General features: G+C 39.3%; 1 protein-coding gene across 2 annotated transcripts in view; it reads left to right on the forward strand.

Moving 5' to 3' along the window:
- The window catches only part of WWC3 (WWC family member 3), a 103807-nt gene that overhangs the window by 42541 nt on the left and 43372 nt on the right, over positions 1-17894 (forward strand). For both annotated transcript variants that reach the window (XM_086460457.1, XM_086460393.1), the window contains exons 3-6: positions 46-249; positions 3369-3445; positions 5909-5988; positions 12571-12700. In XM_086460457.1, coding sequence (XP_086316583.1) covers positions 46-249; positions 3369-3445; positions 5909-5988; positions 12571-12700 — 491 coding nt within the window. The remainder of the gene's footprint in view (positions 1-45; positions 250-3368; positions 3446-5908; positions 5989-12570; positions 12701-17894) is intronic.

Here is a 17894-nt window from a genome sequence, read left to right on the forward strand (position 1 = left end):
TAAAGTGTCTTACAATTTCTTTTTTTTTAATGCTTTTCTCCTTAGAGCTCACACAAATTGAGGACCCAAGGGAGCAATGGAGAAGGGAGCAGGAGCGCATGCTGAAGGAATATTTAATAGTTGCCCAGGAGGCACTCAATGCCAAGAAAGAGATTTACCAAATAAAGCAGCAGCGTTTTGAACTAGCCCAAGAAGAATATCAACAATTGCACAAAATGTGTGAGGATGACAGCCGTTCTTATGCCAGCTGTGAGTTTACTGGTCTTTTCTTGATTTACCCACCTGCCTCTCACATGTGGTGTAAGAAATAGTGTGAAGTGTTTCCATCACCTCATTCTCCTCTGAATGGAGATCCTGACTACAGAAGTGAGGCTCTATCCTTTGACTCTGCTATTCAGGGACTTCCATTTCCTGTTAGATCTATTAGAATATGCCTTTTTAACATTAAATAGGAATATATCCCAGCTAGCATCTCTAGCCACTTCGGAGCCAGCCGTAGTGATGCTTCATGCAAGGCCACAAAGACAAGACTGACTGTTGTTGGACCAGCCACCTACTCGCACTCCTAAATTCATAGGTTATTCCACCCTCAACATGGGGAGAACCATCAGCTTAGGGGAAGCCTTCTGCAGATCCATGATCGATTTATCGACTTTATAAAGAATTGGGTACAAAGGTGTGTGGTCAAGAGTACCTCTGCCCACAAAGTAGGAAGTGGTGTTTCATTACTGCACCTCATTCTTGAATGCCAGCCTCTGATCCTAGCGCTGGTGGTGTAGGTCTTGGAGCCTTGATTTCCTGCCCTTTTCATTCTTCAGATGTCTCTGGTAGGTTGGAGTAGATGATAGGCTTTTTCTGAAATCTGAAGTCGTTGCACTGCTGTCATGGCTGTCGGTTGGTGCAACAGGGAAAGGTGTCTTTCTTGAAGAGTCAAAGCACTCTAATTCAAAGAAGTGTATCAAATAGATAAACCCACCAGCCACGTGGAAACATAGTGGAGTTTCACTGCGCTGGTGGCTTTTCAGTGGCTGCTGTGTGTACAGCCATTGTTTAACTGCAGGGTTTGCTGGTAAATGCCAAGTACTTGGTAAGTATGGGAAGCTCTGCTTAGCCCTTTCTGAAAGTGTTCAAGAAACATGACAGTGGAGGGGAGGTTAAAACAGGCACCTGGGTAGAAGTATTTAGCTACTGATCCAAGGTAATTCATATGTATGCCAAACTCCTGAATAAAAGATGTTTTCTAGGGCTGAGGTATCCCAGGTGGTCTTGACCAAGGGTTCTTTTCACAGAATGTTAGGGGTTGGAAGGGACCTCGAAAAATCATCTAGTCCAACCCCCCCTGCCAAAGAACTGGGATTATCTTATCTTTTTGTTTAGTTTTAAATATATGTATTCTGTGACATGACTGAACAGTTGTGACTAGTCTTATTTCTCCTTGTTATGTTCAAGTTTCTTAAGAATTATTATGAAAGATTAAATTTTTTTTTTCTTATTAAGAAAGAAATTTTTAAAAAGTAACTGTTGTTTGAAGAGTGTGTACTGTTTAAAGACTTGGAATAGGGTAAAAGATGGTGTATTTTTTTGGATTATAAAATCTAAATATACATATATTACAGTACTATTCTAGGACGTTGGGCTTTTTGTTTTTTGGAAATTTGCAGTAGTTCTGTGGGATGTTTTGTTGAATTACTTTAGGTGAATATACAGAAAGAAACATCTGTTGAAGATGATAATACACTAGAAAAATACAACCTTTTTTCATGTTTTTAAAGCTCTTGAAAAAACAAGTTGCTTGAAACAGCAATGAAATATGACTGAAAATGACAAAATTGGAAGTTATCTGTAGCAGGAATGCAAATACTGTCAATTGATTTTTATGTTTCTTAGTCTTCCAATAGGATTTTTTTTTAGGTATTTCTGTGTAACTGCTAATAAGATACTGTAAAATCATTTAAATAAAACCTTTCACTTGTTTTGAGGTGAAAAAATATTTTAATTTTCTACAGATGTGTTACTATATTTTATATTGGTTTAAGGTCATATGCATCTGTTCTGAGAAAATGAGATGGACTGATTAGTCAGATGATATATTTGAAAAAAAAATAAAATAATCCCTTTGGGGATTAATCATGCTGTCAACTCAAGATTCCCCAAGGCTTCTCCACTTGTTTTTCTTAATTTGACAACTCCACTCCACTCTGGGATGCTTGCTTCTCCCATTTATTGTGCAGAAATATTAGGCTCTTAATTCAAGTGCAATTAGATGGCCAAGTTTGGGTGCTTATATTGAGAATGTTGCTGCCACCACCAGTTGTTTCAATTTGTTGTGTCAGAAGAACTAAAACTTCACAAACTGTTTGCCTCCTTTTTGCTTGTGGGTGCTGCCATTGAGTCAGTGTCGTGTGCTCATGAGTGGGAGTGGTGTGAGCTCAGTGGTTGTGGGTTGGCAGGGAGGTGCCCATGCAGCAGTTTTGTGACTCAGTTGTGATCAGCACCGTTTTAAAAAAAAAAACAACCAAAAAAACTCCATAGAAAATCCTGGATTTAGAGAATTAGTCCAGGCATGACTACTCATTTGGGCAAGTTCCTGCATGCTTGCCGTGACCTGGGCATTGCAGTATTCTTTGGAGAGTGGAAAGGCTCAGTGCAACGCAGATGTGGATATGGGTTTCAAAGCAGCAGCCTTCAGCTCTACAAAAGCATGGCAGGTCCAACTGTACAACCCCATCCACTTGCAACACGAGGCATTTTTCAGTGGGCCAGTGCTGTCGTGAGTGTCTCGCTCAAGAAATCATGGTTGGTCTTGCCCAGGCTGTCTTCTAGGACCTTTACTTCCTCTGTCTAGGCTTTAGCTTGTAATGCCACAGCTTGAAATCGTTGGCTGACTCTAGATATGCTGTGATAAGAGCTGGCTTGTTGGAGGTTGATCTGTAACATTGCTTCCCTACTCTTGCTTTAGTAGTCAACCTTTCTGTATCTGATTGAATTTTATTCTGACAATAGTTTTGTTACTTTAGTCCCTATCATACTGTTAATTCAACAGACCTAGGAAGCAATTAACAATTGTTAGTGTTACACAAATTGCTTGCATCAGTAAATGCCACCGTCCTGTCATGGAAGCTAGTTGCTTTTAGGCAATACACAGGGCTGCTATATAAATTTGTTGTTGTTGTTGTTCAGGGAAAAAAAATTCTGGCAGGCCAAAGGTAATTCTTCAGTTGTACTTTAGCACAGAGGATTATTTTAAGATCCAGTGACTTGTAACACAAAGAAAGAATGCAATGGTCTATTAAATAGTGCCACATCTTAACAAGTGTGTTAAAGAAGAAGAAAAAAATAATACAAAATGCTGTTTTCCATCTGTTTAGCATTCTCAGGATTTTCAACTAATACCAAGTATGACCCGTATCAGATTAAAGCAGAAATAGCCAGCCGTCGGGACAGAGTGAGTAATCTTTTTTCGTTCTGTAAAAATATGAATTAGGCATGGGGAAGGGAGGAGGACTATATGTTTTTCTTTTACCTTAGCATTTACACTGGATGTTGCATGCCTTTTTGGAAATACAATATTAAAAATGGCTTTTCTACTCTGACCTATTGTTCTATTAAAATGACTCTATATTTACTGCATTTCAGTGACTTGCAAAGTAATGCTTTTTTGATATTACAAGCATAAAGATTTTTGTCACAGATGTCAAAGGCAAAGTCAGCCAGGCTTTCAGAAATTACTTTTTCTGTGTGAAGTGGCACAAGTAGTAAACACTCTGCAGCCAAATTCTTTCTTGATAAAATGCAGTTCAAACCCACTGTCTTCATGTTTTCCCATTTTCAGTGGGGTTCCATGGATGTCATTGAACTCTAGATTTAGCCATATATTTGGAAATCTGATCACAATTCAGTAGACATGTTGGCCAAATAGAACTTTTTAGATGATTTGGCCAGAGCTCCTCTATGAGGGGAGGGGAGTTCAAGCATTCTGACAGTGACAGGCAGTTCTGCAATAAAAATGCTCCATTTTTATACGTATATATATATTTTTTTTTAAATGTATTTATTTTTTTAAAAAAACTAGAATCATGCTGTCTTTGCTGAAAGGAGAATAGCTGACTTCTTGAATTTTTCCCACGCTGCTTTAGCAAAGAGTTAAAGTCTGCACATTGTTTTCAAGCAAATTGATAGAGCACTCATAAGCAATTGTAAAAAACATTTTATAATATCAGGCTCTAGAACCTATTTCTGAATTGTATGTTTATTTTTTTTAGTGGATAAAATGGGATTTAACATGCCAGGCACTCAGTGCACAAAATAAATAAGAAATACTTATCTTTGCAGGATAGTGTTCCATTTTTGTTGTAGTGACCACTTTTCACATGAGTGCCTCTGAAAATAAATCCCGTTCACCACCCTTCAAAGGCATTTATTCTAGCTGTATATGTTTACTACATGCTGACTAGTGTTTGCTTGTTTTACATACTCTTAAATGTCAGCATATTCTAAACAAGAAAATAAGCCTTATTTATTTAAATAACATCTAAAGAAAATAAACAAGGTCTTCACTTACATGACTACTTCTCTCTGTTCCTGCATCTTAAAGCAATCTCCTAAGTGCATAGGATAACCTGTTTAACTGAATGTGTGTGTAGGCATTGAGTTGTTTCAGGTAACAGAATAACATATGCACTGTGAAGTGTTTGTATACATGATGTTAGCGAGGCATTTTTTCATTTTACTCTTGGTGACTGTTGAAAGAGTTGGTGAGGCTACTGGAGTGTTTTGGGGCCTGGTGCGATGAGTTTTGAGGAAAGGGCAAGAACACATGGGGAAGGGAGGGCCATGTAGGATGGTGGGACTCTGACAGTCCTGGTTTGCATTTCCAGAACTTCTGTGAAGGCCCTTGCTCTTGGAGTAGAGCTGATAACATTAGTCTATATGTGGATATGTAGGAATTCTTTTTTAAACTCTTTTTGTAAATTTTTTTTTTAACAATAGTTTTGTCATTTGTTGATGTACATGTGAAAATCAAGAGCACTCTGGGTAAATTTTAGAAAAGGTACCAAGTTTGATAGCTTGAGAACAAAGAGCTTTTTTCTTCCATCGCTGCCCCTCTTTGGGCTTTCAGTTCAGTCTTATACCTCACCAGCACACACTGAAACACCTCCATTCCCCCCATTTGTCTGCAGTCCCTTGCATCTTCCTCTCCCATGTTGCCCTCAGTTATCTATTAGCTTTGGAGAGCAAGAATCTATTTCTTTACAGATCGTTCTTGGTGCTGATAGTGCTCTTCTAAGGTCTGGCCAGCCTACTCTGGTAACTGTTTTCATAAAACCACAAAAATATATTTTTGGAGACATTGCTGTTTTGTCACTTCTAATTTATGCTTACTAGTTGGATCAAGGTGGGGGAAATTGAGAGGGCAGGACAATATGAAAATAACTGTAGAAAATCAGGCTGACATTTCTGGGAGAGAGGCCAGTTCTGTTGCCAGTGTTTTTGTTTTTCCAGATTGAAAAATTAACAGCATTGCATGTTCAGTCTTTTTTTTTTTAGTTGACTAAAGAGTTGAAGACAGTTGAGAGGTGTCTGTCTGCTACAAGGAGAGAAGAAAAATCATGGATTGAAACTTGCTAGCTGTTAGCATAAGCTGTTGGAGATAGAAAACCAATAGAATAGATGAGGAAACTGATACTTTGAAAGCTGAATGTTGTGACCACTGTTTGGTTGGGTCTTATGATAGTTTGGAAAGTCTTCTGTTATTTTAATGCAGATTTTGAAGCAAGAAAAAAAGAGAACTTAGATTATGACTTCCAGTTTTTTTAAAATAACTTCAGATTCTGTATTTGAAAAACAATTATTTTTATTATAAAAGTTTGTTACATGTTATTACTTTAAATTATTTTGTTATATTCAGCTTTCTAGGCTAAAACGAGAATTGGCACAGATGAAGCAGGAGCTGCAATATAAGGAAAAAGGAGTGGAAACTCTGCAAGAGTAAGTTAAGAATTTGTGGGAGGATCTTTTTTTTTTTTCTTTACTTTATTCACTTTGGAATGAATTTCTGAAAAAAGCATTGCCAAAATAAAGAAAAAAAGAAAAAGGTTGAAACCTCTTAATTGCTTTGCTTCAGAGTTTCTGCTGTGATAGTGATGTGTGGCGAGAACAGTGTGAAATGATGGAAGAAGGGTTGGACAGAATTTGTTAGAGTGGTGATTTCATAGATCCATATGCAAAACCAGTTTTGTAGGGCCTGTTGTTTAACTCTTCCTGAAGATGATGTTGAGGTGGAATTAGATTTTTAAAATATTTTCCAATCCTTTTCTGGAGATACCTACCATGCAGTAGAGTAGTTTTCCTGTGAACAGTACCGAGGCTTTCTGGCAGGGCACAGTACTTCCTTGGGGGCGGGGCGGGGGAGGCTGTACACCACAACACTACTTCCATTTACTTGATGCTCAGGCCATGGTGTTCTGCACGGTCGGTGTAGCTGATTTGTGTGTGTACTGTAAATCTGACAGTCTGTGAGACCTTGGATTTTGTTGCACGTGTGCAGAATGAGTGCACATAAACGTGACTGACTGTCTCCTCCCTCTGAGGAAAAGTGACTCGGGGCAGTTTGCCGCTGCTGCCAGGGCTATTAGGCAGCCTGTGCTCTGTTTCCTTTATGCTCAGTTGTGGCAAAGGTTGTGAACTGTTGTGGTGACCCTCTCCCTGCCACTCTTCCTGCAGGCCAGCAGATGGGAACTGAGTGACTTCCATCTGTGCGCTGCTTAGTCACCTACACACGTAGCACATATGCAGGATGCCCAGTGGGACAGGGAGAGAGATTGCCAGGCCATGGAAAAGATGGCAGGTAAACACAGGTGGCTGTGGCTTTCAGATCTGTTCGACAAGGCCAGGGTCTAGACCATATGTTGAACAGCTCTTGGATTTGCCTTGGACATGTGGCCGTGCATTTAGAAATCTTGGCTTTTTTTCCAGCATGCATGTGAACAAACTGCCTAACGCAGGCACTTCCCGAAAACGTTGGAACTGTTGCATGTCTAATGTGTTTTGCAGCATAAGTATAGTATCTGTGGAAATACTTTGAGGCTTTGGATTTATTGAGTTGGTGCTACAAAGCATGGGTGCAGTTTTCCTTCAGGAATTCTGGCAAAGTTCCAGGGATCCCGGAGCAATTAGGGTACTTGTTTTCCAACTTTGATTTTGATTGATATTACACTAAAAAAAAAGGATTTAAAAGGAGATATTACTTTTAAATAGGAGAGGGAGTAGCCTTTGCACTCTTTTGGTTTTTGGTTTTGTTTTAGGCTTACAAGGTTCTTTTGTTTTATAGTGCATTTTAGAAGCTTCAGAGAAGAAAATTTGTTCAACCAAAATCCTTCATTGTCAGATACAATGTAATCATTTTCCGGCATAAATATGTTTTTGTTGACTGCATAGAGGAATTGTTAATGTATGATATTAACTGAAAATTAGTAAAATAAAGCATTCAGTATGTTGAAACAGCAAATATTTTAAGTATATGCAGTGTTTTAGGATGGTGGCCTAGATACGTAGGCAGTAACAGAACAAATGCAATTTTGTCTTAATCTTCTTAATCATATTTTCTTTAAGTGAGTAAGAATTGCCTTGCCTTTTCTACTTTCTTTGTTTTCCTTCTCCTGGTTATTGGGTTATTTTAAGGGTATAGGTTCAATTGTTCTATAAAAGGACTAGCCACTTGACTGGGATGATGAAAGTATTTAAGGGCCATTTGAAACTCAAGACTGTTTTAATTAATGTAATTCGTTTAAGATAGTCCAGCAAAGTAGTGCAACTTTTTGAAAAGTAAAGTCTGTGAATGATTAAGAATACAAATGTTAGTCTTGGATTTTAGCCGGGGTGAAGTTGCCCATACTCCTGGATCGGGGTACAAGAGAGACATTCAAGAGAGGAATTATTTTAAAGCATATCTGATTTTTCAGTGGTCACTCTAATCATCTAGTTTAAAAGTTCAAGCATGACAGCTCAGCGGTTCCGTGCTGCTCATTGCTGCTGTTGCTGCTGTCACTATCTGTCCCTTTGGTGCACTGGGTGGGATTTGTTGTTGCTTGCTGAAGCTGGGGAGGACGTTTTGCCCGAGCGTTATCTGGGATTGCAGTGAATTTCTGTCAATGTTTGTGCCTTGCTGAGCTCTGCTCTCTGCAGTGACTTCTTCACTTGTGAACCAGAGGCTTGTGCGTTTAGTTTTGTTTTGTGTTTTCAAGTAATTTTTTAATTGCCTTTCTGGTGAGATACGTGCTTTCTTTTGAGTATTTTGCTTCTAGTAGGAAGTGAGCCAATTTGGAAAGTACTCGCACTAACAACTGAAGAGAGAAGTTTGTCTAGCCTCCTTGCGCAGTCAGCAGACAAATCAGGCTAAAAGCCCAACTGTGCTCTAGGTTGTCCCTGAGTGATCTCTCCCCTACCCCTTGTATTTGTCAGGAGAGAAGGGTCACTCAAGTCAAGTGCCCAAGCTGAAGTATTTTAGTTTTTGCATATCCACAAAGTGTATTGTTTAAAAGAAACTCATTGCTCCTTCTTTAAAACAAAAATGCTGATTTTTTTTTTTATTTTATTATTTTTTTTTAAATTTTTCAGTTTCTTACCTCTCAGACATTTCCCCCACATGTTACCTTTTCTAAATTTTTGGTTTGCATAATTTTTCTTCCTCCTTATGCCAGATCAAATCTTCGAGTAACTGCCAAACTGAAAATGGCGTGCATCCTGTTCAGCTTTTTTAAAGCCATGTTCTTCGCTTTATTTCATGTATAAGCCAAGAACAATATTAGGAGCTGTCACACTTTGGGCTTTACATCTGGCTGAATGTTTGCTTTGAAAGTCTGACCAAAATGGCATTATGAGCAGGTATCAGAACCTGCTGCCGTGAGACTCCCTGTCCAACCTCTTCTGGGTATAGCTCTCAAAGAAGAGACAAATTTTGCGGTGAGGGTGGTTAGTTTGCTTGGTATTTCCATCATTTTATGTTGCTACGTGATTGAGATGCATTTGTTAAATGCAAATCTCTTGCATTGACATTTTTGACGTACGATGTTGGCTACGCTCAGGAATTAAAACTTTGTAGTGCTGCAGCTTTTTATTAGGGTTGTGTTTTCTACAGTTTCATCTGAATTTGGCAACGTGATAAGCCTTTGGACAACACAGTCTGCCTTTGCCCACTGCAGGCTTTCTAGAGCTCACCGTTTAAAGCCTGCAAAGATCCCACCTTGCACCACGAAGTTCCGCGGCCTCCACAGGCGCCTCTGCTCCGACATGTGGCTGATCCTGTCACAGTCCAGAGTTATGGGGTTAAAGACGAGCCTTTCCTGTAACAAACTCCTTCCTCTGACCTGGTGGCAGGGACTGAGCACAAGGAGCAGTTCCTCCTCCCCTGTGTTTTCAGTGACCCTTCTGCTCGCCAGCAGGAATTTTGGAGGAAGAAGGCGTTTAGCAACAAAGGAAATGAGAACTCGTCCAGTTGGCTGCGAGAGTGGAGGGAACGCCGAGAGGAGTTGGGAGAGACAGGGAATTAGGACTGACTAAACAATTCATAGCTGCAGACTAGTTTAGAGGATATGAGACAAAAGCTTTAAAATTAGATTTTAACTCAACTACAGACCTGTGCTTTGGTGAGGATGGGAGTCTTTGTATTTGAAAGCACTTGGAGGAAAATAGAGGAACACGGAAACTGCCCTATAGGACTGAAACTATTGCAAGTGCATTAATATTCTGTGCATCCTAAAAACATCTTCCTCAGAAAATGTATGCTTTATTCATAGTTCTGTGTATTAGTTGAATGTTCTTTCTATTCATACAAAGGTCTAATCTGTATTTGTATCATGCTATTTTCCATTAATAAAATGGAAGATTCTTGTTAACTTTGTGGCTTTCCTAGACCTTTATGAAAGAAGGAAAAAAAATTAACAGACAATAAATAACAAGTAATTTTGTAAGATATTTAAGTCAGTTTGAGTTGACAGCAATACTGATTTAAGCTCAAATATTTCTGGCAGTAGAAACTTCTTCGATTCTTTCCTTAAACAAATAGCAATTCATAAGTTTGGCTCCAAAGTGACGTCCAGGAACATGAATATGTGGGTAACTGGACAAAAATCTGGTTGAAATTAAATAATTTCCTTTTCCTGAAATGCCACCTTGACCTGGCAAACAGTATAAGGAGCAGTTGTGTAGGAGGCATTTTTGGGTCTAATGTTTGGGTGGAATTTATATTCTTAACATTAAGGTTACCTTCAGATAAAACCACGTTATCTTTTTCATGTACCTTTTAGTGAATTGGATTAGTTGTTTCACCATGGTTTTATCTAATCCTTTCAGGATTCCAACAAAAAATTAGAGAAGACTCAGGTAAACATCTTAAAAGGAAAACAAAACCAACCAAACAAAAAAACCAACTTTAATCCACATGACATTTAGGTCTTTTCTTGTTCTTGAACCAAAAATCATAAAGGCTTATATATTTTCTTCTGTGACATGGGAAAAATTGTGTTTTAAGCAGAAAGCTTGAGGTTCAGACTTATTTTGTGTTGTCTCTAAAAGCAGGAACTGTCAGAACAAAACGAGCAAACCAAAGCCATAGAAACCAAATTTTTCCTAAATATTGTGAGCTGCACAATAAAACCACAGGATTTTCATTCAAGCCTTTTGAGTTTTCATTTTAATATTTTAATTTTAAAGCAAGTAATCTGCTGCAAGTGGAATTTCACAATTTCAATGTTGTTTAACTGGCAGAACATGCTGAGTGAGTGTTGTTGACACTCTTAGCTTAATATAATACCTACCTTGAAACTTTTAGTTATTCTCAGTATTTAAAATAGAGTTCGAGTATTCTTGTCATATATCAAAAGCAGCGTGGCCAGCAGGTCGAGGGAGGTGATTCTCCCCCTCTACTCTGCTCTGGTCAGACCCCACCTGCAGTGCTGCGTCCAGCTCTGGGGCCCCCAGCACAAGAAAGACATGGACCTGCTCGAGAGGGTCCAGAGGAGGGCCATGAAGATGATCAGGGGGCTGGAGCACCTCCCCTGTGAGGACAGGCTGAGAGAGTTGGGGTTGTTCAGCCTGGAGAAGAGAAGGTTCCAGGGAGACCTTCTAGCTGCCTTCCAGCGCTTAAAGGGGGCCTGCAGGAAAGGTGGGCAGGGATGGTTTTAAACTAAAAGAGAGCAGATTTAGGCTAGATATTAGGAAGAAATTTTTTACAGTGGGGGTGGTGAAACACTGGGACGGGCTGCCCAGAGGGGCGGTAGAAGCCCCATCCCTGAAAACATTCAAGGTCAGGCTGGACGGGGCTTTGAGCAACCTGATCCAGCTGAAGGTGTCCCTGCTCACTGCAGGGGAGGGGGTGGACTAGATGACCTTTAAAGGTCTCTTCCAACCCAAAGTGGTCTATAGTTCTATGATTCTGTGGTATGTATAGAATACTCTCTCCTGCTACATCTTTTTATAAACTGGTGTCCTATATAATGACTGATGTATTTTTATCTTTAATTCTGTTCTCTGGGAAAAGGGGTCTCTGGTTATGTTTGCTCATAGCATTGCTTAGGGACTATTACACATACCACCTTTTTTTCTGTATACACACTTTCTATGCTAGATTAACAGGAAAATTGAGGTTTTCATGTTTTAACAGGATTTTAACACAATTTTCACTAATTGCCATGGGTAGTCTGTTGAAATCCCATAGCCATTTGTTATAAATTCAAGACCAAATGGTTCTTCTAGTAGGTTCTGCAGAGTCTCTGGTCTTGTTCTTTATTTATAAATCAAAGGAAATTATCAAGATGATACACTGGATTCTGCATCCTGATCTGTTTTCCTTTACTGTTGCAAACTGTTGGAAGAAAAGTTGAAAACTCAGAAAGTGGATATCCCACTTAAGAAGAGAGATTTTTCTGTAAAGATGGAAACTTTAGTAGAGCTTCAACCTGATGTAGTGAGTAGCCCTTGTGCCCCTTGCTGAGTTTGCATTTGAAATCTTCTGGCGTGGTCCCGTGTGACTTCCCTTAGTATGGAATGATGATGTCTTCTAGAAAAGATCCTCAAAGGTGCCCATAACGTCAGGCAAGTATTTGCCATAAAATTTTAGAAATGAAGAATTTCTTCCCAAGAAAATGAAATTCCCTGGTTAGAAACTTCTAGAGCAAGATCAGATAGAAGTCCTGGAAGAGATGTTGTGTAATGCTGTATAGAAAATGTGACAGCTATACTGCTAATATCTTTATCTTTTGAGTTATTACTGTGTTAGTTTTGGGTTGATTTTACTTTTGTGGTGTGAAATAGCCCACGGACGTTGCCTGTAAATAAGCTCTGTATTAGGACATTAAAACCAGGAAATTTGTTGGTTCTGAAGAACCTGAATAGCTAATTGCATTGCTTTGTCTTTGGAGCATACTTGGCACTGAGTGCTGTGTTAATTCCAAGTAGAGTATTGTTTTATACCTGGAAAGAAAGTGGTACATGAATAAATAAGAGGTCTTAAAATGTCTATGCACTTTCCAATTATGTGAAAATTCCTGAATTTGTCTTAAATCTTTTCAACAGGATTGATCGTAAGATGTCAAGTGCTCATACAAACTATAGGCTGGATGAAGCACAAGCTATAATGAGTGAACTTCGAACCATAAAGAAAGCTATATGCACAGGTGAAAAAGAAAGGCAGGACCTTATGCAGGTAAAAAATATGCTACTGAACAAATAGCTGCTAAAAAGTAATAACCTACCTCTGTCTTCTTGTGATTGCATTGGGGTTACAAGTTTAAATAAGAAAGTGGGGTGGCAGCTCGAAAGAGGTAAGTCATTGTCTATACAGTGAACACCAGACTTCTTATGCATCTCGTATTTTTGTCTTAGATAATGTACTATCTTTGCATTTAGATCAATGTCTTTATTGATTATAGCTTTCCATCACTACTGACTATATCAAAGACTTCTATGGAGTAATTATGCTGCATTTAAAAAAAAAAAAATTAAGTTTTACAGTATTTGTTTTTCATATTGTTTAATGTCTCTTTATATTACCTATAATGAAGTAGGACTGAGAACTCATGTGCTAAAATGTTTTTACCTGTTAGTGTACCATGTTTTTCCTTTTATTTGTAAGCATTTAACAAAACTGGATCTCGACATCACTATGCCGCAGTTTGTCAGATGTTCTTTTTTTGCCCCAAACTCTCCTCTTACATAGCCATATCAAGACGCACGTTAATTTCAGATGTTCTCACAAACCCCTCAGGGAGTATGATTAAATACAGTGGATACAGAAACCATCATGCAAGCTTTAAATTATTTTACGGATCGGAGCATGAGGATCGAGGGGAGATACATGCCAGAGTAGTGATCTAACTTTTGAATGGATTCTACATCCTGCTCCAAGCTCTCAGTCGCTGTGTCTGCGTTGTTAATGTGATCAAAGAGCCACTGCCCTCTGCCACCACAGGGACTTGCCCAAATATGCTGCAGATACAGAGAGGTGACAAGGACAATTCTCCTCACCCAGTCTTCAAACTGCTGTGTGGAAAAAGGCATTTTTCTTACCTAAATTTTTGGGACCGTGTTGAAGCATTTCCTTTCTGTTTTCCCCGCAGCAGTGTTTTGCTGGTGCTTTTTTTTTTAATTGCTAAATGATATGGGTAGCTTGTAACTTACATATAATGAATTTCCATAGTTATACAATTATTCCGTCTCCAAAGCATTACCCAAAGGTCAGCTGGACCACAGGTCAGGACCACAAATCCTTGTTCAAGTAGACAGAACACTTAAGTCACTATGAAAAGTTTCTGCCTTGGCAACTTCTAACATATTTGATATTTTGTGTTGGCCAAGTTTTAAAGTGATTCTCAGCCTTCCACATGCCTGGCTAGCAAGAAACGATTAGAAAGGCGGTTCTTCATGGATGCAGTGATGCACATTTTAGGAAACTAACTGGTAATTTAAAAACTTGTGTGTGAGATCTTGGAACAGCTTAACTACTGGCCTTCTTTTGACTCCTCCTCTAGATTTTTTTTTTTTTCCCCCTTTTCCTTACATTTTCAGTCCTCAGTGCCACTAAATCCAGCTGTAAACATTGAGATGCCTTGAAAATCATATCTGTTAAACCAACTTTTAAGTCCACTTGCAATTTCTTTAAATACTGTGTTCAGCAAGTTAGAAGTCTAGGATCAACCTTAGCATGAAGGACTGGGCAGTGCTGGCAGCACCAGAATGTAGAGGTTGCACAAGACAGAAATGAAAATGAAAAGTGTTGCCATCCTTCTTCATGGGTGTATGTGATGTGGAGGAAATATCAGTCTAGGAGGTATCATTTTTGTAATTAATGACAACGTGTTGTGATAGCATCCAATAACAGACGTATCAGTCCAGGAGACCCTAGAAAATAGTTGTTCCACACAGGAACAGTTCTGCGTGTTTTGTTGCAGTTGTAATAAGGGATCGAATGCCGTAGTTTACAAGACCTACAGTTGTAAAAATTGTGTATTTCTGTGAACTTACTGTGCTCTGCAAAAATATCCAGCTTTCTGCTTGATAGTTTGTTAAATTTTGACCCAAAATAATTAAATTAGTTTGATTGTCACCAAACCTTTCCGTGCTTTGCTTTTTTATAATTAATTGACAATTATTTTTATGAATTGATTTAGCTTTGTCAAACAAGTGCAAGTCTTTTTTAAGTGTCTTCCTATGTGAGTTCAGAATTTGATTTTTAATTTCCTATCAATTTTGAAATTGTTTTGTCCTCAAAAATGCTACATTTTAAAGGTACTGTTGGTAAGACAAGCTTTCTTATAAAAAACTTTTTGTTTTGAAAGCTGTTTATAGAGGAGTTTAAAGTATCATGTAAACAGATAAGGGTTTATTTCAGAGAAAGGAAATAGACAATTTCATACTATTTCTTAATTTAAATCTGGCAAGTGTAAGTGACAGAACTAAACATAGTAGGAGTGACTCAGTTTTGTGTAGGTGCTTGGAAAATTGTAGCTGTCATAGAAATATGATAATTGGATTGAGTTATGTGGGAGAGAAGGCTGACGAGGCAAGGAGAGGGTGGTCAGATTTAAGCTGGGTGCTGTGGTTACAAATAAAGCCAAATATGCAATGTCACCGCTCCAAAAAAGTGGGCGAACTTTTTTAGATAAGATTGAGTAATGAAAGTGCGGTTAGGTTCCTGAAAGCAGCTCCCCGCCCCCCCATCCCTTTCATACTTTTGTTTCTGATCCAGTATGTGCATATGCTTTTAAAATGTTGTCCTTTATCCTTAGGAAGCATTGGAGTTTGGGTTTTGTCTTTCTTTTTCTCTTTTCCTTTCTTTTCATTACCAGTTAGATAGGCTAAATAGGTTAGATAGGAACTGCATGGAAATTGTATGTGGGAGCGAGCTCCCAAATCAGGGAGCAACGGACAGTGATGAGGTGGCAGTGCGCATTTCTCTCTTTTTGGGTAGGTCTGGGCTGGTGTGCCTAGAACTTCACATCCATACGATAGGCTGGTCTGGCAGTTTCTGTGGCATTGCCATAAACAATCCATAAACACCAGATGAAAGATGGATTCCTCCATATAGCTGGGGAGGATATTACTAGAGGTTTGTGTACTTTGTTTCTGTCTAGAAGTATGCTAACTCATGTTGTACTTGTTAGGATTGCTGGAGGCTGTGTTTTCACTCATCCAACTAGAAAGACTCAAAGCATTTATGCTTACCCTAGAGCATAGTCACCTCTGTACATAGATGTAAGTTAAGGTAAGGTGATGCTACTTGGTGATTGACGCCTGCCAAATGCTATGTAATTTAGTAGTATCCAGGGTTCAGCAATGGTACCCGGATAGGGAGCCTGGCCAGCAGCCAAGCAGCCCTTCATTACCTGCCAAGGAGATGCTGGAGGGTGTCAGGAGCACACCAGGAGTGCATAAAGTAGCTGAAATATGGGCAAAAGTATAGATGTTTATATTTAAGTTCTGGCATCAGATCTTTGGTGTTACATATGCCTGTAACATAATATGTGTTAGCCAAAGGTGCCAGATGGGACATAGCTTATTTGGGAGAAACCTCAGGCTTTTTGAATCATCAGTTTTTGTTCCTGTGACTGGCTCTGCCTTACTGGGTAAGAGGACATGTTAGATGTTTGATGTTTGTGTAACTAGGATTTGAAATTATTATTTCCATGTTATAAACCCATTAGGGATCCATCTTGATCCTCTGTACAGTGGGAGACTGATGGGACTGGATGATTTCCAGTCAGTTTTAAAGAAGAGAGACAGGCGTCTGCAATTTTCAATTTTTATGAAGTGGAAGACACTCTTTTTTTTTGTCATGTCACAGAGCAGTTCATTTTGCAGCAGGTCTTGGAGGATAAAGGGACATTACCTAGGGACTTCTCAGCAACGTAACTTGAAATTGAATTTTGCAGTCTCAGGACTGAGAAGAAACTATTTTGTTTGTCCTTCATACTAAGATGGCATGATTCAATTGGGAGGTGGCAGAAGAATTGGCTTTTTTGGAGATCCAAGACAAATTGAGCTTCTGGAGGCAAGCAGCAGTAGCCTTGTCCCACTGCTGGCACGTCTGGCATTGCTCTGCACTGTCTTCTGTCCCTGCCAGTGCTGAGCACAAAGTCCCAGCCCCACTCAGACCTTGTAGTACCAGCAGACGGAGACAGGAGAAGGAGCAGCATGTGCTCTCCGACACGTGGTGTGTACCTATGTCTCTCCCTGCCTTTGCCTAATAGAAAGAAGACAAAGCATGTGTGGTGTGAGTGGTGGCAGGGAGGGCAGCCCCCCGCTCTTGTGGCTAGGGAGCCCACTTGTTCGCTAATCCTGCACCAGGCTGAGTATTTTCCCCCTTTTTTAATCTCTAGTGGAGGCAGGCCCGAGGGACGGACAGGGATATAATGAGAACAAAGGCATGGACTGTGCATGATGGAAATGGAGGCCACCAGAAAAAACCTGCTTTTTCTGGCTAGTTTCAGGCCTGCTGCAATTCCTGTGGATGCTTGCTAGGCTCCGAAACCGGACGCCTTCATCTTCAAGGTGGTCTTGCTGTTTCTGTGAGCAGCAACCAGTTGCTGTTACACAGGTTTGTCTTCTTGACTCCATTAATTGAATTTGTTGTAAGAAAATGCAGCATTGATATGTTACCATTTTTAAACTGCACTTTGAAGACCGAGAAATCTCCTGGTAATTGGATATGGACAATAACCGGGGCTTGTTGCAAATCACCAGTTGTCACAGCCACTGAGATTCCTGAGGGCCAGCCTTTTCCCAATGCAGTGCTTCAGATTGGTCTCCGACTGTAGTTCAGACAGTGGAACAAGCAGTTTTGAGAGTTTTTATGTGTATTTTTAGAACCAAATGGTTTGATTATGTTATGATTTATAACTTGATACAGGTCTTCAAATTTCTGATAAGTGTTTTTCACATAATTTGATTGTCCTTTATCTTCTGGTGAGGGGATAGAATTTGATTGTTTTTAATGTCGTCTTTTTTTTTTAATGTTCTTCTGATGCATAATACTTAAGGTCTCTATCATAAATGACAGCCTGCACAGTGGTTTTGTTATTTGATACTACATTAGCTGTAATTTTGGAAAAAGAGAGAAAGCACAATCAGAAAATAAAAGTGAAATTAACAATTTTATCTTTTTTTTAAGGAATTTTAAGAGCCTACCAACCAAGCTTGTGTTGTTGAGAAAGTTATTGTAATTTAGTGTGATTCTGTCTTACTCTCCTTTCCCCTTAAAGACTGCTTGAGGTCTTTGCTTTACCCTCACACTTTGTGTCATTGTCTAGACATCTGAGAGATGTGCCTTGCCTAACCCAAACTGTAAAATGTCTCTTTAACTATGTGAACCTTGGGTAAGAGAGCAGAAGGGTGAAATCAGC

This window comes from Leptosomus discolor, chromosome 1, assembly GCF_034619465.1.
Source record: "Leptosomus discolor isolate bLepDis1 chromosome 1, bLepDis1.hap2, whole genome shotgun sequence".
NCBI lineage: Eukaryota > Metazoa > Chordata > Aves > Leptosomiformes > Leptosomidae > Leptosomus > Leptosomus discolor.